Raw genomic sequence first — 27,387 nt, 5'->3', positions numbered from 1 at the left:
AGAGGCAAACTGCGCACTGGTCAGCTGATGTCTTGCCTTTCTGATCTGGATGAGATCTTCCTTTTGCCACGGCAGCTACTAACTTTCTCCAGGACCTATTGTTTCCAGAGTTATTTGTGACATCACCAGCTCTCAAGAACGGCACAGAGGAAAGAAAAGCCCTGAATGGAAATGCAGTGGATGATTTAAGCCAAGCAATGCTTTCTGGCATGAATCATTCCTTTCCTCTCTTTCAAAGAAACGTGTGTACATGCATTAGAAGTGCTAACTGTTCTTTCTCAAATCCCTGAAGTTCCTTGCCTCTAGTAATTTCCACCTAGATTTTGAAAAATTGGATGTGATCTGATGTTTGTGAAAGCTAGCAAGGCTCTGTCGTGACCCCGTGCCTGAAGCATATTTGTGCCCTGAGCCCCAGGGTACAGAAACAAACCGGGGTGAAGTAATCTGTGGGAGAACAAACTTCCCGGTATTCAGAGAAGTTATAATGACATAGTAGGAGAAATCCTAGTCTGAGTCAGGCTTGAGTCAGTCTCCCATTTGCAGTGCTGGATATGTCCCACCTTTCAGACGCCAAGTACAAGCATATCCTGTCTGTGTCTCTAGCTTGCCCCCACCGCTCTTTCACGCTCGAGCGGGTGCGTTAGCTCCCATCATTGCGCTGGTTTTCATCCCGAGCGCATTCGCTCATCCCCCTGCTTCCTCTGTGGCTTCATCTTGACGCAGCAGTCTTCGTCCTCCCGCAGCGCTGAGCAGCTACCATGTCTCACCCTAGAAGGAGCTGCACTTTTCTGGTGGGTGAACTGATCTCTGTTGACATGTCAGCTCGTTAAATCTACAGGGCCCTTCTGGCTGAAGGGAGAGCTGTGTGGCGTAAATTTAAAGCATGATTTACTTATTAACATAAAAGCAGCTGTGTTCCTGTTTGATTTGTGCAAAGAAAAACATGTAGCTAATGATGACCAAGCCTTGAAGCATGCCTAGGAGACAGCACATATGTACGTTTTCAGTGTGCCCCGGAATAATACGGAGGTTAGGCTTTAAAAGAAAGTATTTGGGTCCTTGCCAGGTAGACAGACAGTATGAATGAAACACCTGTTCTGGCTTTGGGAGGCTTTTGGAACCGTTTGATTACAGGGAAGGTACAGGCTGACCTTAAAGTGAATTGAATTCTCTGGTGTAGAGTAACATGTCCTGCTAGATTATGAAACTTCTTGATCTCTTCGTGAAAATGTCCACAGCAGACAAAACACAGATGCGTGCCTTCTTTTAACTAAAAGGTGCTGCCTGGACATGGCAAAATGACCAGCTGTGTATCAAAAGAGTCTTTTTCAGATTTGAATAAATGTTACAGTGATAACACTATAAAGGAAACAAAGGTAGGACATATTAAAGTAATTTTACAAAGGGGGGAAATAACTGTTAATTCCAGATGTCTCCTAATTCAGCTCTTGCAAATGCTCCTTTGACACTTGTCACTTTTAGGGTTTTGCATTTTCGCATAAGGTAATTCAATTCAGAAAAGAGGTAAAGGACGCTGTCTTTCCTAGCGCCGCTTCCTGTTGAATCGCCTTATCAGTCTGCTCTGGTTTGTCCCGTTTTAACTATTTCTGCTAACACTGCAAAACCAGCATCAGGACTATTTTAGTAAAAGCAGAGCTGTGCTGGGTATCAGGCTGTGGGGTAGAACTTTATGGCCTGTGGCAGATGAAGTAGTGTGATGGGTCCCATTGTCCCCTCTGGCCTTTGGCTTTATTCGTTCATAGGAACCAGCCTGAGAAAGTGAGGCAGATCCCGGTCAAATTCCTCATGCCTTCAACAGAACTCCTCAGTCATTTCCTACTGTAGATTCAAACTATGCCCTAGCTGCCCATATGCAGAAGGGCTTAAAAAGCTGTAATTGAGCTGTCAGTTTGAAGAACAAACAGGGGAAATGTACTTTGGGTCTCTGTGGGCTGTTTGCAGAAGTGTCTGTGTGTGCCTGTGTGCGGGGGTCTGTGTGAACAGGCGGGGAGCTGCTTTCTGTGCCTCTGTGAGCTCAGCAAACTCAATGCAAGCATCACTTGAAACCTATGAAGCCTGTAAAATTTTAAACTGGAGATGCGCTTGAAGGATGTAGATTGCTCTTCTGGCTCATGTTGTTTCAATTCCAGCTCATGTGGAATTAGTTCTTAGCTTCTAGTAGCTGTTCTTGACACGCTTGTGTCAAGAGACGACATGCTTCTGGAAATGGTGATCTTGGTATAATGTTCTCAGGTCATGACAAAGCAAAGCTCAGGGAGCAGGTTCCTTCACACTGCTTGCAGCAGAGTAGTAGAAAAGTACTTAAATCTTCTGTAAGATAACGTGTTCCTGACCCCATACGATACACGGTACAAGAACCATATGCTCGCTTATTTCTCTTGGCTCAGACACTGCTTTTACTGGTACCTTGCTAGGAAATGCTGCATGTGAAGGCAACAGTGCTTTTTCTACTGGCCATATGTTGGTTTTCCTGGAGTGTGTAGCATCTTCTTTCATTTATGTATGTAATAGACAATACAAAACCAGACAATTTATTTACAGCAAGCCGGATGTGTCAGCATTGCCACCAAATTACTCAGCAGACTCTTTCCCTGCAGTTCTGCAGTAGGTTAAAAGAGTCTGTGTAGGTAGAAAAACTCTTGCTTGTAATTTGCTGAGTCTTTGTTCAGACTTAGGAACTGGGTTCCCTCGTCAAGGTAAGCTGTTGGGAGCCCAAACACTGAATTTGTTCTTGGATACCTTTTAAGTTCTTCCTTTCCCTCCACCCTCCTAAAACCCTGCTGTCATTCTACAGCTCGCTTGAACAAAGAGCTTGCGGTTTCTGATGGCAACTTCTGGCAAGCTCCTCGTGGTCCTGCAGTTTTTAGGGAGGCAAAAGTAAAAACTTCAGATGCCTTTAACGGTTGCAGATGGAGAGCAGCACGGATGAAGTCATGTTGCTACATGTAGGTTCAGAGAAGACTGGAGTAGGATTGCCACAGGCTGGATTTTTTCCAGTTCTTTCTGCATTCACTGGTGGTGGACTGGATTTAAATGGAAGTCTCTTCTGCTTCAACACCTCCCATTTGAGAGTGTCACTATGGCCAGTAGCTTTGCGAAGCTGAGCCAAGAAGCACCATTGCTGAGCTCAATAAACCAGTAAAATTCAAAAAGAATCAGAGTAGATAATAAAATGAATTATAAATGTCCAGGGTTGTTGAAGTTAATACTTAAAAAAAAAAAAAATAAATGGAAGAAAGGCTTCAGTATTCAAGCTAATTGCTAGCTGTTACAGGTCAGGGAAAATCTTTTTTGGGAGCAGAGCATTCCTTGCTCACCTGTGGGGTTTTTTCACTTGAAATGTTTGCTTGCTGGTGACTCTCAGATGAGATGTTGGACTAGATGGGACTTGTGTCTGGTCCAGATTAGCAAATCTGTCTTGTTTTCCTGAGCGTGCCTGACCAGAGATGGCATCAGGTTCAAGCTGTTAACCTCAACTTTTTGGTTAGCCTCAAAATGCGTGCTTAGCTATGTTTAGCTATGTTATGCCCCTTTCTGTGCTGGAAAAAAAACTCAGAAACCATTTCCATTGTTTCTTGGAAAACTTAATCTCCCCTCAGTATCAGTAGCCTAAGTACATTTTCAGTCTTCAAACTGTCTTTGTGAAGTAGCTCTTGACTGGAGGCCAGTTCAGACTGCAGAACGGTGATTTTTTTTTTTTTTTCTGTGTGGTGCTGCTGAGTCTGTGCCACACACCCCACGTGCTAACTGTGATTTCACTCTGGATGGATTGTTCGCTTTCCTTAATTGCATTTTGGAGAGGTGATTAATTACGTGCCACAACGTTACCACTAGAGGGATTACGGATATTAGCCCGGCCCAAGTGTTTTGCCTTGTAACTCTCTTGTGGGAGTGGGAGAAAGTTATTTTCCTAATCTGTGCGCTGCTTTCCCTGTTAACTCTTTTTACATATTCACAGGTGCCATGGGGTGTAAGTAGCTAGTTAAATATGGCATTTGATAAAGTTTAAGGAAGATTTCATTCCTGTCCTGTGGAGTATTGGTCTCCCATACATAAACATGTTAGTTAACGATTACTGCAGAGCAGAGTATTTTCAAAGGTGGCTGTTCCACTTTCCCCAGAGCAAGCTACTCGTTTTCAAGCGCAGTTTAAAGGGCAAAGACTATTGTTTCTTTTTATAAGCATTTGTTTTAAAAGGTTCTATTTAGCTTTTAAAGGAAATATTCATCTGCTGAGTGATAACATCTTGCACTGAGTGGGGAAACCAAGGGGAAAAAAAAATCTCCGAAGAGTCGGAGAAGCAGGAAGGGGTTAAAAGATGTCTGAAAGCCCTTTAGGAAGTCTTTCTGGCTGAATGGGCTTGGCGGCTGTGCTCCAGTGCTTCCTCGCCATGTGGAACCAGGCACCTCTCACCACCCTGCCTGCACAAGCCCTGATGTCATGCTAATGTGATCTCTGCACCGCAGTGCCAGGAGAGAAGCAGCTGGCACTGGATGGCTCCCTGGTTCGTGATGGCATGTGGGTCTGCTGTTCTCCACCTCCTGATGTTGGGACCCACCAGCTTTCCCAGGCAGCTCCTGGGCGGAGGCTGCAGGTGTCCGACTGCCTGCAGCACAGGGCACTGCGGTGACCAGGGCTCCGCTCTCACCCTACGGTAAACTTGCGCTATATCGCTATATGGCAGGCCACATACAGCGCCTTAGCTACAGTAACAGGGATCTTTGGGATCTTTCAAAGGCCTCTGAAAATGCTGAGATGAGTGTAATTACACAGCCTGCCAGGTACGTGCTGTATGCGAGTGCAGCCCTTGGAGCTATGTATTTGAACTACACACATCACAATGGTTGGGGTTTGGTTTTTTTTTGTTTGTTTGTTTGGGGTTTTTTGTTTGTTTGTTTTTTAAGAGCTTTTCATATTTAAGACAGTAACTTTTCCAAGAGGGTTGGTTCCTGCTAGGCTGTCCACGAAAGTGAAACAAAGAGGATGATGTGAGGCAACCGGCAAATGCCCAGCAGCAGCCTGTGAAGACCTGGACATGCTTTAGAGCTTGTTTTGCTTCCTCTGGGGTTTGAATACCATAGCAATCCAACTGTATGGGGTCCAGAGCTGGTCTCTGTTGCTCTACTCTGTATCTTCTTAGTTTAAAGAAACGGTATTGGCCAGTTCAGGCATATTTTGTGTGTGTCGTTCAAGTGTTGGATTTTAAAAAGTCTGTCTGTGCTAGAAAATCAAAGCAGTGTTTTGGTGAGTTAGTTTTTGTATTGTTACATTCTTGTAATACATTCAGTTTCTTGTAATACATTCAGTTTCTTGTAATACATTCAGTTTCTTATCTGTAGAATGGCTTCCCCCAGTAGTACAGAAAGCCCTGACAGTGTGTCCTTGCAAGTCGCCCCACGGAGGGACTGTCCGTGGGTAGCGCAGGGATGGGACAAGGTTGGGTTAGCGTTGAGCTGCTGCTTTCTCCCTTAGGTGAGAAGGCAAAGCCTTTCCCTGAGAGCCAGCCATTCCGGGCAAAGAGGAAGCAAATTTTCACTCTCCATATTTAATGAAATCCAACAGCATATCCCGAAGAGGGAAAACTGGATTTTGTGGAGCCTTTTACTGGTTTGTTAATTAGTAATAGAGTTTTTCCTGGAGATAAACCGATCTATCGGTTAATGGAGTTTAACGCACTCAAATACCAGCGAGCGCGCCCGAGGCAGCGCAGTCCCGCGGATACAATGGGCACATTGTTTCCGTGAGGATCTACCCCCCCTTTCATTTGGGGGGGAATCACTTCACCCCATTTGGCCTCTCGTCCCGCGGGGCTGGGGGGGTTCCCAGGGCGAGGCCGGCCGGGGATTTTGGGAGGAGGTAGGGGGTTGCAGAGGACCCCGGCAGCGCCGAGGGAAAGGGTTAAGGGCGGCGGGGCCGCGCAGGGGGCGGGCGGCCCCTCCCCGCCGCCGGGGCTGAAGTAGCGCGTTCGCGGCGGCGCGGCGCGCAGTGCCGGCACGGCACCGGACGGGACCGGAGCGGGGAGGCGGGTGCCGCCGCCCGGGCAGCCTCGGTGAAGATGGCGAGGGCGGCGGAGCGGGGCGGTGCGCGGCTGGGGCTGCTGCTGCTACAGCTGCTTCTGCCCGCCGCAGCCCGGCCGCCCGCCTCCTTCCCCAGCGATGTGAACGGGCACAGCCTCCACCCGCCCTACTTCAACCTGGCCGAGGGCACCCGAATCTCCGCCACCGCCACCTGCGGCGAGGAGGCGGCGGGCGCCGGCAGCCGCCGGGCCGTGGAGGATCTCTACTGCAAGCTGGTCGGGGGGCCGGTGGCCGGGGGGGACCCCAACCAGACCATCCAGGTATGGCCGGCGGCGGGGGCACACCCGCACACGGGCAGCTTGCGGAGCCTGGCTGGGGGGGTGCGGCAAGGTCCCTTTGTGCTCCCTCGTCCCACCCCTGCTTTCCAGCCGTCGGTGCGAGAAGAGGCCGAGCTGGGTCTCGCCGGGGGTCGGGGGGGGGGGGGGGGCGCAGAGGCTGCAGCAAAGAGTGGGGCAGTTCAGAAGTGGGCGCGCGAGCGGCGTGCAGGGCCCCACGTCCCCCACGACCACTGGTGTTTTCCCACGCATCCCCGCTTGTCCGGCCACCGCAGCCGGACCTTGTGCAGAGCTGGTGTCCGCCAAGCCGGCTGGTGGGTTAGCGGTGGGGTGCTGTGGGGGGTGGGGGGTGGCACAGGGCACCCTCCCCTGCCCAGCCCCGTACCCCGGGCCGGGAGCCCACGTGAAGCCCCCAGCAGCAGCGGGGCGATGAGATCCACGTGCTTTTTCTCTCCCAGCCGTGCCCGAAGTTACACACGTGAAACGCGGCTTGCTGAGTTCCCATGGCGTTATTTTTAAAGTTATCAGTTCTTTATGTTGACAAAATCCTGGGCAAACCAGCTCTTAAATTCCTCTGCCAGGCAGAGAATCAATGTATGATAAACGTGATAATATTTACCTTTGTGGATTTTAACTCTGCCGTTCCCTCTGTGTTCAGTGGGGCGTTAGGATGAGCAGAGGAGAAAGTTTAGAAGGTGAATTTTACAAGCGAATGTCGGGTGACTTATCTCGGGGTCCCATTTTAAGCGTCCCAGGGGGAGCTTGCAGCTAGGAATGCAGATGGTAAAAACTGCTGGGCAGTTTAACAGCTATGGCTCTCTTGAAAAGAGGAAAGGACAGTTGTAAACGGCCTTGTAAAACACTAGTTTTAGTTGCAGGAACTCCAGATCCCCTGCCCCCCTCAGGGCAGCCCAAGCTGGGAAGAGCAGCTCTGATTTGAAATGCTCTGCAGCCTGAAGCCCGCCACGGAGCCGCCAGCTGCTGCTCGCCCGCATTTTCTGCTTGTCGCGTGTGAGGTTCGCAGTGCCAGTTCACCTGTCGCAGCGGAGCAAAGTGGTGTATGTAACAGTAAGGAAGAGCAGGGGAAAACTGTCAGTTTCTCGGATCGAGCCTTTCTTGGCCCTGTGGTAGGGGTGGCTGTGTTATGAGATGATCTCTGAAGCATTTTTCTCATTCTGGCCGCGTTCTCCCGAGTTAGTGCCGTACTAGGAATTTTCTGGCTATTGTGTGGTTATGACATGGAATTTTACTCCATATGTAGTGTAAATTGTTGGAGATGTTACTGGGTGGCAAAAAGCTGACGTAGCCTCCTCTGAGTTTTGCCACCTTTTAAAGTGATCCGTTTCACTTTGCTGCACTGTAAAATAACGTAACTTGAAGAAGCTTTGCTTTAAGTACGTGTAGCAGGAGACTTACAGGGACCTAGATGTAGTAAGTGTGCCTACAGTGAGGCAAAGGTAGTAAGGAAAGATAAAGAAGTAACTGCTGCTATGTGCCCTTGGAAACAAATATGAATGGTCTGCCAAGGAAAACTGGGAGAATAGGGCTGCTTGGAAAAGCTGGCAAATGGGAATATGCATTCATCGCCTGCATCTTGTTCCCCTGTGCTCTGGCCACACCGCTAGCTTGGCGTGACACGCTGCACTAAGGATGCTGGTGACTAAAATAAACCCGCCGGGCTGTACCAGCTCTGCGGGCAGTTGTAACTCATCCTTCAAGCACGGCCCTTTCCTGGCACCGCAGGGTGTGCACATCCTCCCGGCTTCCCCCCCCGCCACCAAACAGGGCTCCTCAGCCACGGATTTCTGCAGGGACCCGCTCCCTTCCCCTCTGCAGCTCTGGCACAGGATCGCTTTGATCTGAGCACCTCTCCCCAGGCCAGTGGTCTTTGGTCAGTCTGAAAGCTTTAGTAGCGGCTTTTGTAGCGGCTCCTCTCCATGACTACAGGCAACACCTAAAAGGGAGAGAAGGAAACAGGAGGCATCAGAGCAGAGGTCAGAGTTCCCAATTCATCCCCTTCAGGGGTTTTGGCACCACCCGGTGACTAAAGCAATGAGGGAGGTGGGAGGGAAGTGTTCAATTTGAGCAGACTGACACAACAATAATGAACTCCACATGCATGTCCTCGCTGCCCGTGTGTCCCACCAAACACAGTCTCTTCCCTTCTCCATGCTCAGTGCTGCTCGTGCATGGTGCAGCTGTGGTGTTAAGGGGGTTTTGGTCAGGAATTCTGGAAGAATGCCTCTTGGGACCCTCCAAGAGATTTCCACGTGCTGTAGTGGTGAAGGGATGTTTGCTTGACTAAAGACCTAGCGTAAACAATAATACAATGATCTAGTCAATGAGCGCAGTCAATTCTCTGTGTTCTTGTTTTCATTTGACACTGTAGATGACATTTCAGGAAAGGGAGTTCATTGACTTTAAAACGTGGTAGTCTTAAAACGTCGATAATTGTTAAGCTTTCTGAAATAATGCTGCCCTAAAGAAACTTGCAGTTTTTGGCACAGCTTGTGGGAAGGCTCTAAAACTTTTCAAGGAGTTTCCTTTGCTTTATTCAGGGCTTTTTGGCAGAAGACAGCATTTCTAACTGCAGGGGGCTTTTCAGCCTGTGAGGATGTGATGCACAGCAATGCTGAGGTGTGCTGAAAGGGACTCACCGTGGAGGTTTGCTTCCCTTGTCCCACTCACTAATTGGCACAGGCAATCCTACCTTAATGGTAATGTCTTGAAGATGTGGCAAAAGAGACATTATAGGTTTATTTTTCTGATCAAGCTTTACTGAAGATGCTTGTAGCTGTCTGCCAAGACAGAGACAACTCTGCAAAGGCATAGCTGTGTGCTCGTGTTCCCCATCCCACCCAGCTGCCTGGGGGCTGTTCCAGAGACCTGCCAAAGCCAGCAGGGATTGCCCGCTGCTCCGAGTGAGGCAGGGTTGTAGATGATTACTTTAGTTCAGGAGATTAGCTGTACAACAATAAGGGAAGTTACTAGCATTTAATTGAAGCAGTTGCAGACCTTAGAATATAAAAATGTGCAACGAACCTCACCGTTTTCAAATCAGTGCCGCTTTTGCTTTGTTTGCACGTTGAATTGCGGTGCTGAGCTACGCGTTGCCTGAGCAGCGCTGGCTCTTACCGGAGGTCTTGTCCCCTCTTGCTCTTCCAGGTGTTGGTAACAGATGAGATCTGAAGCTGTTTCATGCCTGAATGTCTCTGAATTAAGTGGCATTATGTTTTGATATCCTGCAGTCATCAGTGACAGTCTAGCCCGGTGTTGCTTTATCCCGTGGCGTCTCTTGTGTGTGGTGCTGTGTGGCAGGGGGAGCGGGCTCAGCCCAAGGCTCCCTGCGGCTTGGGTGGCAATGGGTGTTGCCCCTCTCTATGTGTCTCTCCTGTGTTTACGTATACGATAACCTTGACTTCAGTGGTTTAACTGCAGCTGAACATGTAGTTTTTAGAACAAATTGCTGTTTCCTGCAGAAAAGACACCTGGTGAGACAGCACCTGCCAAACTCTGTGTGAGCGGTTACTTGATCTGGGAGGACAGCCCCGGTAACAGCTTGCAAGCGTGCACTTTCCTTGTCTGAAATATTACTGTTTGCCCCCTATTTCCTGCCCTTCTTACCTCATCCCCACCAGCCTGGGCTGGGTCACGCTCCCTGTGGTTTTCCGATAAATGAGGTGAGGAGAGCTGAGGTTGGGTCGTGGTAGGGCCAGATAAACCGGGACAAAGCCATCTGCTTTCCCCAAGGCAAGCCGAGCCTGTGGGGTGCCCGGCTAGTCTTTATGCTCAGGGGAAACTTCAAAGTTCCCATTGACGTGAGCGGGAACAGGATCAGGCCTCGCAGGTCCCTGGAAGCTGCCCTCCATTCAAACCTCCTCCTTATCTCTCTCCCTTTACAGTTGGCTCTGATAGTGGCAGTTTTATGTTCCCTAAGCTGCCTTGCAACTTCTTGCCTTGCTGAAGTTTGTTCTTTGGCATACCTTGGTGACATCCACGTCCCTCCTGCTCTGGCAGCCTGCTGTCTCTGCGAAGCCTGTGGCTCACAATTGCTTTTTAATTAAAATGCTCTGCTGATGTCAGAACTTCCCTCTTCCCTGGAGAGACCTGACACGCTGTGCAGGAGCTGGAGTTGCTCTAAAATAGGAAAAGCTGGAAATGATTCTCATCAGGTTTTGGTCTGGCTTTAATGAAACAACTAACGAGCAACTGGTGCATCAGAGGGGCTAATCACGCTTTTTTGCAGCAAACTTGGTTCAGCTGTTGATGTGTTAGCAGCCCAGTGGCAGCTAACACGCGCAGGCTGCGCAGCGGTGGGGAGGGATAACAGCAGCGTTACAAATGTGGAGCAGCTGATCCTAATTTTTAGTCCCCTCTTACTGAACTTGAATTGACTGTCACCCATCAATGTGAACTTTGGGTTCAAAATGGTTTTCACATCTGTGGCAAGAATTTAAAGTATGAAAACACTTTATTTATCCACATTTTGTAACCTTGCCTTCACTTCTACCCCCACCTCAGTGTTGTGTATTGTGCAGCAGAAATTTCCACACAACCTGTTGCACCGGTTCCCGTTAAAGGCTTGCGCTGAAGAGCTGGGTCAGTTTTATCTGGTCTGCTCTCCACGCTCCGTGCGTGTTCAAACGAGCCTTGTCCTGGCCTCTCTGTGCAGCGGGAGCTCCCTGAACGGGCGCTGGGGTTACCTGGATGGTTCCAGCTGCCCTCTCCTGTGGCCTTGTGCTCGCCCGTCTGCTATTTTCCTATCTCTAGAGGAGTTAATTAAATGGTGTTCTTGTTCGGGACAATTTACATTGCCATAATTGCCCACAAATAACATAGCACATGGCTATGGGGAAGAGTGCTGTGAAATCTCAGTTTCCTTTGTGTTGCAATTCCTCCAGAGTTTGGGGTGTCTGGAAAATCACATACTCTGCGATGGCTCTGTCTTGCCTCAGCCCTTGTAGGGATGCAGATGGAGGAAGCGCAAAGGAGATTGCCTGTCTTGAAATCGTGTACCTGGTATAATATTTAAGCTGGCTGCAGCTGGGATAGGCAAGGGCAGCTTGCTTGCCTGAGGATAACTGTGCCTTTAAAAGGAAAACTGCCGGTTACAGAGTTCCCTTCTAGGCTGTTTGTATCAGCAATTTAAGCGACAGAACAGTGGCTCCACAAAACAAATAACTTGCCAATTTTCAGGGCTATTTGCAGGTTTCCTTAAGAGCGGGGTCAGATTCATTTGTGGGTTAAATGGGAAAGAAAGAATTGCCCCTAAGAGCTCGGGTCTTTGTCTGATCCTGCTCAGGAGGTGCTGTGAGGGTTGCAGAGCTGTTTTCTCCAGCAGCGTGTCCATGGAGCTGACAAAGCCACCCACACCACAAAAGCACGGCAGAAAAGTGATTGCAGCGAGGTCCCTGGCCGGCTGACAGCGGGGGCTGTCCCTTGCTGGCCTTGCATTGCAGCATCACCAGCAAAAGGAACTTGGCCACTAGACTATTAAGCTTGAAAACGTAGCTGAAAGGACTGTGCTCGTGAAATGAATAGGTTGACAAGAAACAGGCTGCAGGGAGCTGGGCAGAAGAACTGCCAGTCTGAGCCCGTAGGAATAACTGAATGGTCCAGGTCGGGATGTGTGGGTGTCAGTAGGGCTGTGAGCGGAGCCTCGGCAGAGGAGCTGCTGGCCGTAGAGCTTGAGCTCCCCATTGCAGTGCCGTTTCTCCTCTGCATCCTCTTCTGCGTCTGGCAACCAGTTCTTTGTGTCTGGGTCCCTTTGCCAACACTCAGCGCGTATCTGAAATACAGAAGGGAAGCTTCTTAGAGCAGCCTGTGTTCTATACTGGGTTGTTGTTGTGGGGGTTTTGAGCTTTTTTTTGTTCCTTTTTCCATCTGTGGTGCTAAATTGGTGCAAACAAGAAGTTTATTTATTGATTTGCATTAGCAGGCTTACACCTTATGTTTTCTGAATTGCTGTGATACCTGTCTTCTGCTTGGTGCCACGTTCTGTCTACAGTTAAACGTTACTTTTGTACTTTCCAACAGGGCCAGTACTGTGACATCTGCTCCTCCGCAAACAGCAACAAGGCCCACCCCATCACAAACGCCATTGACGGGACAGAGCGCTGGTGGCAGAGCCCCCCTCTTTCCCGGGGGCTGGAGTTCAACCAGGTCAACGTCACTTTGGACCTTGGACAGGTAACCCAAGTCCTGCTTGGTTATGTTGTAGACCGTGATGGCAAGGACGTGCCCCTCTGCTTCTGAAGTCCTTCATGGTCCTTGCTGGAAGGGTGAGACAAAACCTGCTCATTTAATGACAGGGTAGGAGACTCTGGTTAAAACTCGGCGGGGAAAACCTCTTGTCTGTCTGTAGTATTAACTGCAGCCTGTGCTGTTTGCTGTTGCTATTTAGGTTCTCCCTAAAAGTTGAGTCATGCACAGAATCCTACTGCACTATGCAGGTGCCATTCCTCTAAAGAGGGTACCTGCCTCCCAAAGCGGGACGCTTAGCAAGGCTGAACCCCAGAACACAAAAATACAACCCTGAGAAATTTAAGGTTGTGCCGTAAAACTTTAACGGGTATGTTAAAAAATTTAAAACCAGCAAGTTTGTGCTGAAAGTCTTCCTCTAAAACACGAAGGATGACAATGGATGTTTGGTCTCTAGTGCTGGCAAGTCAAAGAGAATTAACACTGTAATAGCGGCTGCCAGCCCACACTGCCTCCTCTGTGCTCCTATTCATCCACAAAACCATCCCTCTGGAAATGGGTTGTTCTCTCAGACTTTCCTCAGCTTAGAGGAAAGCAGCAGAAAAGACAACGTCCTGGCAGAAGCTGCAGCAAACCTGAAGGGCTGTGGGATGTTATAATTCAGGATTTGGGAGATTTGCTCTGTTGTCTGTGACAGTTTAGCATTTAATTACTGAAATGCCCCCATGAGCAGGTAAGGACGAGCTTTGACCTCCTCTGCTGCACTCTCCTGAGCTCTGCCACCAGCCCTGCAGCACCAAACAGCCAAGTTTGAGTTCTCCTTGGCTGGAAGGCTGCGAGATGGGGCAGTTGTGCAGCCAGGTTTTCTTGTGTAGAAAACCTGGCTGCTGTGATTGCTCACACAGACTTTTGGGGCTGAGTGCGCTGCCCCTCTACTATCAGTTTGCACTGATTGCAGTGGTTTGAAGCCTTGTCGGGCACTGAAGCTTTGTACTGACCTTGCAGGTGGCTTTTTCACCCTCTTGGATGGAGTAAAGGCTGATTTGTCATTGCTGTTTGTAAGGCATCTGACTCCAAATTTACAGCTATAAATACCTGGGACATATTGATGATGATGCCCTTCTGTTGGATGCCTCAAACACATGCTTTGGTCCCCAGGATTGTCTCTAATGCACTCCCTGCCTTGCTGTAGCACTTGCTTGGAGCCTCTCAAACACCCTCCACAAATTTGTTGTCTCCCGTAAATGCCAGCTATCTAAGGCTGTGCTATACACAGCACCAGCAAAATAGCCCCTACTGCCTGGGGCACATCATGCATGGCATAACAGCTGTGTGGGCAAAGCCTCCCGGGCCGCACACAGTGTGCTGATGCCCTTAGCCAACGTAGGTGGCATCTGCTGTGTGTTACAGAAACTTCCCAGCTGGCAGGGGTGGGCTGGGTGGGTGGATCGCTTGCACTCCCTCCTCTGACCAAGGGCCAGCCTGCAACGCAGCTTTCTGATTGCTCACTGCTCCTCTGGAAAGGGATTTTCAAAGCCCAACTTTTCCTTGAAAGCTTCTCCTCTTTGTCATCCTCTGTGGCAACTTTCTGGCTTGGAGTCAGAGCTAAGCCAGATGCTCTGTGTGCTTGCAAGCTGCTGTGCTTGGCTCACCTGGGGATTTGCAGCCTTCAGAGCTGCGGTGCTGGGAGCCAGAGACTGGAATAATTGGGGGGGGGGCTGCAGTACTGCTAGAACTGAGCTGGTATAAGTTTACCTTCTCTCTCCCGCCCTCCTCTGCCAAGCCTCTGTATTTGCTTTTGGTACCCTGAGGGGTGAGATTGCACCATCGTTTCTACAAGGTTAGAATGGAATCATAGAATAGAATGGTTTGGGTTGGAAGGGACCTTTCAAGCCCATCCAGTCCAACCCCCCTGCAAGGAGCAGGGACATCTCCAGACAGATCTGGTTGCTCAGAGCCTCATCCAACCTGGGCTGGAATGTTTTCAGGGATGGGACATCCACCGCCTCTCTGGGCAACCTGGGACAGTGTGCCACATTTTTTCCTGATGTCCAGTCTGAATCTGCTTCCTTCTGTTTTAAAACCATTACCCCTCATCCTATCACAGCAGGCCCTGCTAAGCAGTCTCTCCTCATCTTTCCTGTCAGCCCCCTTTAGGTACTGGACAGTGCTGGCTGCAGCTGCTTACACTGGGGAGATTCCTGGGGCTCACGGATCCTCTGCTTCCCTTTGCAAAGTAGGTGGTTGCCCAGCTGGTCTCAACAGGAGCACAAACCTAAAGCTTCAGCCCATTTTTTAGTGGCTTCCTCTTTATCCATGCCCTTATTGCATGTAATTGCTATAATAACGTGTTTATGCTCCTGGTGAGAGTCCGTTCTTTGCTTTTCCCTCCTTTGTTTTGGTAGGTCCGGCAACAGAAACACGATGCAATGTTACAGAATCGCTAATTTCCTCCTTTTGAAGTTAACGCTGGCTGAAAGGATGGAAGATAAAAAGAGGAATTCTTGACCCAGCAGGGTCTGCAGGGCGAGTGCAGGATCAGGCCGGTGTACCTGGCAGCCAGGCTTTGCAAATTCCTTGGATACCTGTGAAACAGCGCAGGTAACACCCTCAAAGGCACGGCTGAGAGCAGGGCTCTTTTTGGCTGGCAAACAAGGCCTCTTCTTGCTCCCTGTAACCCTCTAAGGGAGCTCTTGGACCAATTAAGATTTAATTTAAGGGACTGGCGGCCACTAAAGCTTTTGTCCCTTTGCGGGATGGTGAGTGCCTGAGCTGATGGCGTGGTGTTTCGGCAGGAGCTGGCTCTGGAGGTTATGGTGTCAGCCCCCTCCCTCTGCTGCTCTGCTTCCCTGCTGTCAGTCCCTCTTGAGCCGTGAGTGCTTAATTATCAGCTGGAATCAGGTTTCTCCAGCATTTGGCAAGGCTGTGGCAACTGGGAGAGGGGCAGTTAATTAAGCAGCCTGTTGGTCTTTGCTTTTGCTGTCTGTGAGCTTGCTCTCCTCACAGGGATGTTAAAATCCTATGGGAAGGAGAGAGGAAGGAATATTCACAGCCAGCAGATAAGTTAATGGACGGCTCAGGCTGGCCACCCAGCTGGCGTGAGTGTATTAAACGCTCGCATCATGTCGCCTTAGTGCCAGCATGGCCTAATCTTAACGGCTTCATCGGCGAGGCGGATCAGAGCTCCCACCGCAGCACGGGAGGAGGTTGTGACAATTATCTGCTGGCGGGTCGGATCTGAATTGCTCCCGCTGGTGCTGTGCCTCCTTCTTGGGAAGGAGTAATTTTTTTCCTTTTCAGAATTAGTGGGGGGAAGAGCTGGAAGAGCCATGTCAGACTCAGGTTTGAGCACGAGAAATGTGTCAGACAGCTCCAAGGAGGAAAGTTTAATGGATGTTAGGGGGAGGGGAGTATGAAGAGGGAATTTTTTTTTTCTTCCTTTTAATTGTGACCCTGTTCTTAAAGCTTTAGTGTATTTAGGATGAATGGCTGGGCCATTGTGTGGGTTTGCTGCAAAATACAACATCACAGCACCATGATGAAGCACAGTTCGGGTTTCGCAGGGTGGAAGAATTGAAGGGTGCTGTGTGCTGGGAGGACAGTGTTGTGTGTTGTGGTGGAGGCCCCTAAGCCTGCCCTACTGCTTCTTAGCTCCAAGCTCTTTCCTGTCCTGCCCGGAGCCTCCGGAGCAGCTGGAAGTGGGAAAGTGCCTCAGCTGCAATGGGGCTGTAGGGAGCAGAGGGACAGGAGACCATGACTCACTGCCACCATGGGAATTGTCCCCTGTGATCCTGCTGTGATTAAGTGCCACAGTGGGTGGAGGGGAGGAAAGGGTGTGATGGAAGATTCTTTACCCCCCGACCCCCGGCCCCAGAAGGTCATTTGAGTCAGAGCTGACAAAAATCGGGAGGTTTAAAGAAACATGAATGGCTGGCTTCCTGCCAGGGCCTGACATCTTCCTTGCGTGAAGGTGAACCCAGGCCAGCCCTTCCCAGCGATGTTTATGGATAGTTGGTGCTCTACGATAAACTCTGGAGAGGAATGCTTGCAGTCATGCAAGAGCAGGAGCTTCGTGCCAGTGCTTGCTTGAGGTTAATTACTGCAGTGAGAAGGTGGCTGGATAGCATCCCCCATCTCCCCCCATCCTCGGCGACACTAGAGAACAGCAGAATTTCAGACTGAAGCTTTGCAGGGAGTTTTGATTTACACCTCTAAAGGTATTTAATTCTCATTTTAGTCAGGAACGGGATTTATGTGTGAAAGCCTCTACTTAAGAGGTGAATTAGATCTGGCAGAGCAATGTCTTGAGGTGTCTGGAGCCTCTGCTCCAACCTTGCGGCACTGCTGCACAGGGGGCACGCAGCGGCCCCTACACACCGGTCACCGACCCCCAGCGAGGAGGGAAGAACCGCCTCCTCCCTTGGAGAGCCCCAGGCTGTTACTGCTTAAAATGCAATTCCCTTTAGGGTTAAAAAGAAAAAAACAGTTGCATTCATTGGTAACTCACAAAGACAGAAAGGAAATGAGGAGGATTGTGCGCTGAGCTCCCGGGCAGGCTGAAGGTGTGTTTTGTAGTTGCTGTGAGATGTGTCTAGGCAAGGGAGTAGATGGACAGCTTACTGGGTGCCTTAAGTACCTCGTGAGTTTTCTAATAATTGCAGTGGGATCTGCCAAAGTTCCCATTTTTTTCCTGCCTCTGTTGAACAGATTAACTTCTGCTTGCCAGGCTCTTCTAGTTCCATTGGCACAGTACTCACTAGATGCTCCAGCCCTCGGCCAACGGGCTGCTGTTCTTTCAATATGAAACTTCTCTCAAAAGGAGGTGGGTGTTTTTCCTGTGATGGATTTCCAGGGCATAAACCTACTTCCTTTCCCTCCTGCACTGCAAATGTGGCCCCTTGGGGCTGGCTTTGCACAACAATTAGGCGTGCAGGACGCTTGCAGGTTCTGGGTGTCGGGCTGAATGCCTGACTTGCAGGAACAAGTCAATCCTCTTCGTGTGAACTGATTTCCTGCTTGTCCTTGGTAGATCCGGGCTGGGTTCTGTGGGTGAAAATGCTACCTGGCCTACTGCTAAAGGAACACCACTGAACCATAGCATAGTACTTTGTGTGTCACAGTGCTCCCAAATCTTCTTTCACCTCAGTTTCTAACCCTCCAGTTATTTTCAATTAATTGAAATAGTAGTGGAAGCTGCTGGTGGAGGTCTTCAGGAGCCCTCTTTGAAAGGCAGCTGGAAGGAAAGCCTTGCAAAACGCTGGGCTGAGGCTTACTTCCCTGGCCCCAGCAAAAGCCTTCAGCACACAGATCAATCTGATGTTTATCCCCTGGTTTAATGAATTTTAAAAATCCTTCTTGATGAGAACTCACTAAATCCCAAGAGAAAGCTCATGGTTATTCTTGAATGGAGGTGTTCTGCTAGTGGCTGCTTTCCCTAAGCGTGGGGTGGGATGTGGGCAATGGTCATCTAAGAAGAATTTTCAGCTGAAAACCTCTCCCTTCTTTCACCTTCTTCCTTTTGCACCTTTGTTTCAGTTGTTGTGAGAGCTCTTAGCTGCTTCCAAGTGATGTAGCTGCTGCCTGTGTTTCCCTCCAAGGCATCCTGTTCATTCTTGCTATACACAGGAGGAGACATGAACAGTCTCTTCCCTTCCTTCGCCTCGGGGATGTCTTCTGCATCCTTTTCCCCAGTACACATCGCTGGGAAATGCATAGCTTTCATTTCTCTTGCCCTACAGGCTGCCTTTTCTGCCTGGCATGTATTTTTCATGGAGCATTGCAAGAATGAGTGAAGAGCTAGGATTTTTAAAATTTTTTTTAACATAGTTTTTACTTTGTAAAAATTTCTCTTACTGTAAGGGCTCCTTGGTCTTCATTGTGCTGGGGCATCACTGTGGGAAAGGGGTAGGAGGGCTTAGTGACATTTACTGTGAGCTTTTGCACCTTAAGTAAAGGGCTGGGGCGTAAAATCTCTAACAAAGACATTCTTTCTCCAAATTGTTCTCTGGCTCTTGGAGCAAAAGCAGTATTAAAGATAAAGCACGTTAAGCAGGCTGAGCAGAAATCCTTTTTTTCTTTCAGCAGCTGAGGCTGCTCTCTTCTCCTGTGTAGAGTCCTCTGCAGTCGCCATAAAATCCTCCAGAAGTGGATCAAGATTTATTCGTTCACAGGCTTCAGCATCCTGGTTCCCTGACCTGAAACGGCCGGTGGCTCCTCTTTAACTACGGAGCCTGGCCAGCGCTGCTGTGTCGTAACAGGGCTGTCGAGTGGAAGCGGGGCGCATATTTGTAATGCTTCTCTGGGACACGCAGAAAGGTGTGACTGTGAGAGAGCGCGCAGCGCTGGGAGCTGGCGCTGAGCCCCGGTGTGCGGATCTTCTCTCCCAGGATATTTTCCCCCTTATTGTTTGAAATAACTTAGCTTGCGAGGGCTGTTCTGTTTTCTTCAAAGTTGCAGTTCCCCTGACCCGGACCAGCAGCATTTTTTTTTTGTGTGTGTGTGCGCGCTTTTAAGGGGAGATTTTTGCCTTTGCTTGGCCCTTCTTGACCTTGCTGTGCTTTCTGCCAGCTCCCACTGGATTCCTGGCTCCAGCAGCTGTGCAGGAGCCGCTCAGGTGAGTGGGAAGGGAGTGCCTGGTTGTTGATCAAGTGGAGATCTGTCTCCTCCAGCAGCAAGAGCAGACCCATCCCCTCCTTTTCAAACAGCCTTGCCAAGTCGGATGCCAGGTTCCCCTCTCTGGGATCCAGAACAGTCACGGCTGAGATTTCTTTCCTCTTTGTTAGTGCTGGTGGTGGTTGCTGTAAGGGAAAAGATGTGCAGAGTATCACTTTAGGTAAATCATGGATGACATGGGAATTTTAATTGTATGTTGTGTTTGCTTATGTTATGAACCAGTACTGCTTAAAATCAGTTTTCTAGGGCTGCAATGAGCAGATGGTATTTCACTTGTAACATTTGATTCCCCAAAGACCTGCTGTGCCTCACGTCTTCCAGGCTGTAAGCATGGAGAAGGGAAGGCTCCCAGGGGAGCAGGAGGCTCTGGGCAAATCACTCAGCACTGCAGCACCTTTTTTGGCCTCCAAGGAGGATGTTTCTGCCTGTCCTTTGCATCTTGTACAAATGACCCTTGTGCTTCCACGGCTTAATCTTCCCAGAGGCTGCGCTTGCTCTGCCTAGACCTGAACCAGCTCCGGAGAATTCAGGTGTTAAAGTCAGCCTCGGCCTCCCCCCAGAACAGCTCCGGGTTACGACTGATGAAAGGATAATTGCTCTGTTTCTAAGAAGCATGTACAAGATTTCCACTGTAATTTCTCCCTGCGTATTGTTACCTATTTTTAATGTTGGTGTTATGAGAAATGAAGAGGCTGACGCTGAGGTCTCCTGCTGTGGAGCAGCCCCTCCCCACCCGGCCGCCTGCTCCTGCTGAGCTCCCTGGGATTCTTCAAAGACGAGGAGAAAGCCCGGGGCGAGCATGAGCTGGGGAGAGGTCAGGCGAGCTGCGAGCTGGCGTATGGGAGGCTTTAGTTTGTAATGAATAGCTGGAAGGCAAGCCTTGTAATTTCTTGCTGTTCTCCTGGAAAGTGTCTTACTTGGCTGGGCTGGCAAACAAGAGCGTGCCTTGAATCGGGTGTGAATGTGTGCAGATGCGCGTGCTCCACAGGTCAGCTTTGTCCGGCCTGTTTGTGGTTGTACCAGGCAAGTTAAAACAGACCCGAACCGTCTAGGTCAAGCCTCTGTTTACTGGAGAGTTGTGTTTTCCTACTTCAGCCTGTGTTTTGTGAAGGTCAGCTTACCCAGCGGAACTGGAGTGATTCACAGCTCTGACGTGGAGCATGCTGGCATCTGAGTAGGTGGGTTAGTGTCTTCTGGACTTTGGCTTGTCCCGTCTCCAAAAGGGGAACACTGCATTGATCTCCATCACTTTGTGTGCGCAGCCAGTTACCAAGCTGGGGCCTGCACAGCACCAGACCAACGAGGACAAAGTTGCTTGCAGAAGAGATGAGTTCTTGAGTCAAGCCCCCAGGACATCACTTGGCCCTGTGCAGCCCTTCTCTTCTGTCCATTGTCTTCCTCCGCCAAGTGACAGCATCCCTCACCGCTGCACAGAGTGCTTGGCTGCTGGTGAACTCCTGCCCTGACCACACCTGAGGGCACACTGCTGAAGCCGAGGGCTGTGAGCCCGGAGGTGCCACCAGCCCTGCTCTTTGTGTGACCCAGATGTGGGCTGGGAGACATGCTCATCCTGTGGCATTGCACAATTTGTTCAGTTCTCGATGCTCATCCTGATCATGATGAGAAGCCCCTCAAGTGGGTTGTTCCTGCTTCCCAGGGTGGGTTTCCAGGGGCTGTCCTTGCCCTCCACAGCTCCGGCACAACTATGTCCTGGCGCAGATCCTCCAGGCTGGCAGGGAGGATGCTAAACACACTTCTGATTATCTGCCTAGTCAGCTTCTCTGCTCTTTCAAGCCTGTTCTAGCCCCCTGCACCTTTCTTTTGATGCTTTACCAAGCCTGGCTCAGCCCTGCTTTCATCTCTGCCTTATCCTTTTATTACAGTCATAAATGTGGGCCTCCGGGCTGTGCCCAGCCTTGATCCTCAGCCGTTTCCTGTTTTCTGGATTCAGTGCTCTTCAAATTCCAGACCTCCCCTCCTATGTGTGATGCCAAGCAGTGCAATAAATAGTACATTGCTTCCCGTTTGGTAGAAAATAAAAAGGAGACCAGTAGCAAGACACGAGGTGAGAGGTGCACGCCCAGGGGGTTGGGATGGAAGAGTCTTCCTAAATGCCTTATGAGTAGACTCAAGATCAGTGGCAGCTAATTTGGGAAATGTGGCCTATTCACACAGACCTGATAACTGAGTTTTTGCTTCTGGAGGCATGCTGAGGGGATGGAGAGAAGGGATTGAAACCACCAGGGTTTGCCATACTGGGAGATCCAGGGAGAAGGACAAGGCCTTGAGAGTGGCACATGGATGACTGCACAAGGTGAGGATGGCGCAGTGGTTTGGGGCTACTTGGGTCACCAGAGACAAGGATGAGAGGAATGATGTTATGTTGTGCTCCACGGAAGGACTTGCCAAGCATGACTGTAAAAAAGGCCTTTGTTAACATGAGGTCACTGCTAATGGAAGGTGGGTCTGGATGGTGCCAGCTCCTGTTTGTGCAGCACAGGAAGCAACAGTGCCTGTTTCCTCCCAGTACCTCAACTTGGCCCCATGAACGTTGCTTTGGAAAGGCAGCCACTCAGAAACGGAGAGGAGAGAGGCTGTTGGTGCAGTTTAGAGACTCAGCATCCACTTCCATTCTCAGTCCTCTTTGGAGATGGTTCGTTACATTCTCGAGGTGGACTGGATGTCACCTACTTGATGTCAGCAAGGGTGTGTGGCAAACTCCCTGCCAGCGTGGTGGTACCACTGCTAGGACGTCAGGTGGCTCTGGAGCAGCGGGGATGGGGTCATGCGCCTTCCTGACAGGTCTGCTCGGAGGTGGCAGCCTCTGGCAGAGAGGATGAGCGGGTAACAGGGGCCAGCAGTTGCTGCTACAAGAAGACTTGCCGGGGCTTGTCAGTCAGAGTTCCTGGAGGATGGTGTTAGGATGGTAGTTTGACTGTCTTGTCCTTCCCTCTGTCAAATAACAAAAAGTTCACGGGAGATGTGAGTCTCCCGGATGTGATGGGAAGCTTCATACCTCCTGTTTCCAGCCACATCTACCTTGAGGAGCTGTGACTCTGCCGGCATAGTTCAATTAGCTGAGCTCCTGTTGCAGGGATATGTTTGTCTGTCTTGCATGGCTGTCTGGAAGTCAGAACAATTTCCCTTTGAATAAGTTGCCTTTGTCCTAGAAGATTTGCATGTCATTGATGGATTTTACTGTTGTACCCGTGCGTGCCGAAAGCTGCATCTTCAATGGAGCAGATTGTCAAAGCCTGTGCGTATAACTCGGCTCTAGTTGGTGTGCTCTGCCTGAGAATAACTTTGCATCCTCTCCTTGGCATCCTGAGTCTTCTCAGTGGTTGTTTGCATAACCCATGCAGTGGCGAGCAAACAGCCAAACTCTGAGCTGCTGCAATTTCTCACACGTGCGTTTAGTTGCTCTTTCCCGTTTCTTTCTTTGCTTGCTTTGATAGAGAGCTCTCCCTCGCACGCGCGCTCAGCTGAGCTCTATTTATGGATTCCTACAAGTTGCTGTCACTGTGGATCGGAGCGTGCCCTGTGACCAAAACCAGTTGGCATGCTGCTGTAGGCATCTCTTGGATCTGGTTAGATGCATGTGATGCCAAGCCCTGATGGGAAGGGGAAAAGAATGACTTTCTGGTATTTGCACATAGTTGCAAACTGTAAACACAGACTCATGACTGCAAACAGAAATCTGTGTCACTGGCTTCATTGTGACTTCACTGTTGTTGTCCTGACTCTTTACTAAAGCTGTAGCTTAATCCTTTTCCAGGCTTTTGCAAAGTCTGCATCTACCCAGACTTAGTGGGCATGAAGATTTTGGCTGGACCCAGGATTGGGTTTTGTGTTTTTCTTTCTTTACCAGTTGTTGCTTTCCGCCTTGGGGTAAGCGTACTTCAGGTCTCTATAAAAGGGACTGGAAACACAAGGAGGCTCTTGAGGGGACCACGAGTGCAAAACCTGCGTTCTTGTGAGCCTGAACAGCAGCGAGAACTGCCACGCAAGCGCTGTAGCTGCGGATCTCCGCTGGTGTTAGCGGCGGCATTGGGAACATTAATCCCGCTGTGGCCCTGGTATGCGCTGCCGTTGGGTCAGCTCACCCGGCTCTGAATGGCACTGTCATGGTGGGGAAACCTGCTGACAAATCCTAACCCAGTGCGTGGCTGTAACGCAGATTTTTAGAAGAATAAATCTGCTTGCACGTGTCGGGTTTGGCTTTGTTGAAATCTGCTAACAACTACAGCGTTAAACCCAGTGTTGTCAAGGCTTATGGGAGCCGTGCAGAAGAATTACAGAAAAGTGATGTTGCTGAAAAGTCTGAAAGCTTGGTTCAGTCGGGTTTGGTGCAGGGAGCTAATGCATGGTGCAAAGGGGACTTTTGTTGGAGCCAGGTCTCCCCCATACATGTGGGACCTGGAGCTATTGCTTGACGATGGTCCAGAAAGGGACCTTCCAAAACCACCGATTGGACCTGGGGAAGAACAAGGTGAAGAAAGACAGACAGGGAATGGAGAGCAGAAAGGAAATGGCATTTGCCACCTACTAGATCTGGGGTGAGAAGCAGACAGAAAATAAGATGTCAGAGCTGGAACATCCATATCCTCTTCCAAATCCAACGGAGGAAAGATTTAGGTACGCTGCTCTTGGGTGCTAGTGAGCTTGGGACTCCTCTGAGGTTTGTGTGGTCATTCATCTTTGGCACTTGGCCATTTAAAATGAAAAGCCTTTCAGCGGCTTTGGTGGCAAGCTGAGACCTCTCGCTTTGTGCCAATTTATAGCTAATTCATCCTCTTCCGTTTCCTTCCCCTCCTCACCCTTCCCATGCGCGCAGGTTTGTGACAGGATATCCACTCCATTCAAGGGAATGGGGGAAATATTTGCTTGTAGCGTGGCCGGTTGCCAATGTTGCTTTGTTCTCCTCGTCGCTGAAAGGACGGCCCAAGGAAACCCTTGGAGCTAAAGCTGGCATGTGACTTGGAGTGGATTTCCTGCGGCTCTGGAAGTGAAATGCATGACATTGGGATTTTTTTTTTTTAATTTTTTTTTTTTTTTTTTTTTTAATAATCATGCCAAAAACGCAAGGGAAGAGGAGAGCTGGGTGGGCTACAGACAGACTGGGCCTGAAATCCTCTCTTTGATGGGAGATTGCTGTGCCACAGCCATACAAGTTGTGCCTTGTCAAGGCTAAAATAGATCTTGGGTTTTTTTTAGATGAATTAAGAGCTGAGCTTGCAACAAGCCTGGATTTTCTAGGAGAATACATTGTGTGGTTAAGATGGTTGCCCCTGCACCATTCAGCATGTGGCTGGAGGGTCTTCTTGGTTTCACCCAAGCCCTGCCATGATTGCAGAAGGCCATTTTGTAGCAAATTGAGAGCTGTAATGATGGCGTCAAGAAAAGCAGTGACTTGCAGTGTCTGAGTTTTAACTCCTTGGCGTGGCCAAAGCAGTGGTGTCCAGGGCTCTGGGGTTGTGGGCTGTGTAGAGAGGTGAGACTGCTCTTCCTCGATGAAGCAGGTGGTGTGGCGGGGTGGTACCTGGGCTGATGCTCCAACACCTTGCTCTGCCCGCAAGACAGAAGATTTGACTTCTGTTTGTCATCATAGATCAGGTGGCATTTATCTGTGTGCATGCTGTGCTGTGGTGGGGTTGTTACGTGGCTGCTCTGGGAACTTCAGACATCTAATTCACTGTTGGCCACAAAAAGAGCAGGAGCTGTTGCAAGTCTCATCTACAGCCTAAAGCACAAAATCCTGTTTGTATCCTGTGGAAGGGGACTAGTTTCTTTTTTCAGTCTATGATTTGGCCAAGGGCTTCCTGAACAAACTTAGCAAATCAGCAAGGCTTTGTCATTACTGAAAAGGATCTTACTATAGTTCTTTTATAGTATTTTTTTTTTTTATTTTATCTTTAGTACTGCAGGGCCTAGAATGCCTGATGATGGAGCAGGTCCCAGATTTGTACAGCTCCTTGCACGCTCTGGAGAGCCCGTCCCAAGCAGCTCGTGGTCAGAGCTGCCGTAGCTGTACTTGTAAAACTCTGGGTGTAAACCATCCTGCAAGCTCTCTAAAGCAGACACAAGTATTCTTTTGTCTGGCTTCTCTGTTTCAATTGTAAACTGGCCCAGAAACTCCTAAAAATGTTTAAATTATCTTGCGCAGTGAACCTGTGTTGGCATTACTGTAACTTAAACAACACCCAGAACGTACAGTTGGGAACAGTTGTTTGCTCTGGATGGCAGGAATGTCCTCTTGAAAACGAGCTATGCTTTGCTAAGTATGAATAGAGGGTTTTTCCACCCCCCTCTCCAGGTTTTTGAAGGCCAAAGTCTTGAAACAGCTTAGAAAGGCTGCTATGCTATGCTGATAAGATAGGTACTTGAGAGCCTAACGTAGGAGCAGAAATGCCTAAGCTGTTTGCTTTCCCCTTAACAGTGTCAAAAATTAATGTGTCTCATTAAGGAGTCGGGGGAATTGTGTGCTCAGGGTAAGCATTATTGTAACTGAAACATTATTTCTGGCTTCCATTATCCCTGAGGCTGGCAGCTGAAATGGTTGGTTTGGATTTGCTGAACTGGAGCTGGTTTGGGCTCTGCAGAGCCCCAGTTGTTGCAGTTTCATTTCTAGCACCCTTCCTCTTGTCTCTCTGAGCTTGATGCAGAGATGGGATGGCCTCTTGGTACAGCAAGCCTGGTGTTGTTTGGAGATGTGATTTTTCTTTCTATCCAGTTAATTCCTTACTTTATTCTCCCACTACTTTGTCGTTAACTTGGCTCATTGGCTGAAGAAGGCTGTCTCAAGCAATTTTTGTAGTGGATCTTTGCAGAGGGATGCCTGGTAGAACTGGGTGCTTTGGTGAGTCTGGGTTCAGAATGCCATCAACATGAGCCGGAGGAGGATGCTGCTCCACACCCTCTGTTTTAAACCACCATTCTCCTCCCCTCGTCCAGTACCCAATCTCTACCACCGCATCTGTGACCCTGAGTGCAGCTTAAATTCGCACCACTAGCACAAGCACTGGGCAGTGTTCCCTGGAGGTGACTGGACTGCACAAAGAAATCGTGAGTCAGTTGTGTGTCGCCTTTAATGTGAGTAGAGGGCAGATCTGGACCTCCTGCACTGACAAACGCAGCTGGAAATCAGCCTTCTCCAGCACATACGTATTTCATCAGGCTGGCGATGCAGCTATTGCTTAAAAACTTGACATACCTGTGCTGTGCCCCCACCCTGGACACATGCCATTGCACATGCCCTCCCTTCTTTCAGCAGCGGTCGATCTTTCAGTGGTGTGTGCTTACACACCCAGACCTTTTATCTCCACTACATCACAGCTTTCTTAAGCCCCTGTGTTTTCTGTAGCGCTCCCCTTATCTCCGTTCCTTCCCAGGGCTGGGAGGTGGGAAGCAGGAGGGGCTGTAAGCCATAAATGCCTGTTTGCCCTGCAGTGATGCCGTATGGCTGTCAGCGACGGGCAAGGCGGAGAGCAGCAGGAGCACCTGTAGACAGTTGGGCTTTTCCAAGTTGTTGGGTAGTTGGCATTTCTGCAAAGCAATTATTTTTTTTCCTTTAATTTTTAATTTTTTTTAAGGGTCTGAGGGAGCAGGATTTGCAGCGTGTTGGTGCAGCCCAAAATTGCAGTTTTGCAGTTTCTCATGTGGGTGTCAGCTCATGGAAAGGGGCTGAAAACTGGCTTGAAGGTTGCATTCACATGCCTGTATGGTCTTGTCTCTGTCTGTCCCCTTGTCTCTGCCTTGTCCTTCTTTCCAGCCATCAGAACAAGGATATTGTGAAGTCCTGGGAAGTGCTTTCAGTACTTCCAGGCAGACTGTGGCACCAGTAAGCATCTGTGGGACCAGTAAGCATCTGCCCATTAGCAGTCTGGTGTGCTCTGGGTGCTGGGTCAGGGCTCTGCTGTCTGTGCAGTCAGTGGCTCAGCCAAGCTGGGGCTGGGCAGCCCCACACTGCTGTTCTTTTCGGTTGTGTGTAACACCGTCTGGAAGGACGGTGTGGCTGATGTCCACAGGCTGAGGGACCTTTCAAGCCCATCCAGTCCAACCCCCCTGCAAGGAGCAGGGACATCTCCAACCAGATCAGGTTGCTCACAGCCCTGTCCAACCTGGGCTGGAATGTTTGCAGGGAT

At 49.6% G+C, this 27,387-nt stretch overlaps 1 protein-coding gene across 4 annotated transcripts in view; it reads left to right on the top strand.

Annotated features, from left to right (window-relative positions):
- Nucleotides 1-6,058: 6,058 nt before the first annotated feature.
- Nucleotides 6,059-27,387, top strand: part of LAMA5 (laminin subunit alpha 5) — a 92,505-nt gene continuing 71,176 nt past the window's right edge. For all 4 annotated transcript variants that reach the window (XM_086760434.1, XM_086760433.1, XM_086760432.1 and 1 more), the window contains exons 1-2: nucleotides 6,059-6,358; nucleotides 12,410-12,562. In XM_086760434.1, coding sequence (XP_086616560.1) covers nucleotides 6,077-6,358; nucleotides 12,410-12,562 — 435 coding nt within the window. In that variant the 5' untranslated portion in view covers nucleotides 6,059-6,076. The remainder of the gene's footprint in view (nucleotides 6,359-12,409; nucleotides 12,563-27,387) is intronic.

This window comes from Chlamydotis macqueenii, chromosome 16 (assembly GCF_036417535.1).
Source record: "Chlamydotis macqueenii isolate bChlMac1 chromosome 16, bChlMac1.mat, whole genome shotgun sequence".
NCBI classification, from domain to species: domain Eukaryota; kingdom Metazoa; phylum Chordata; class Aves; order Otidiformes; family Otididae; genus Chlamydotis; species Chlamydotis macqueenii.
This window is presented reverse-complemented; position numbering and strand designations above follow the sequence as displayed.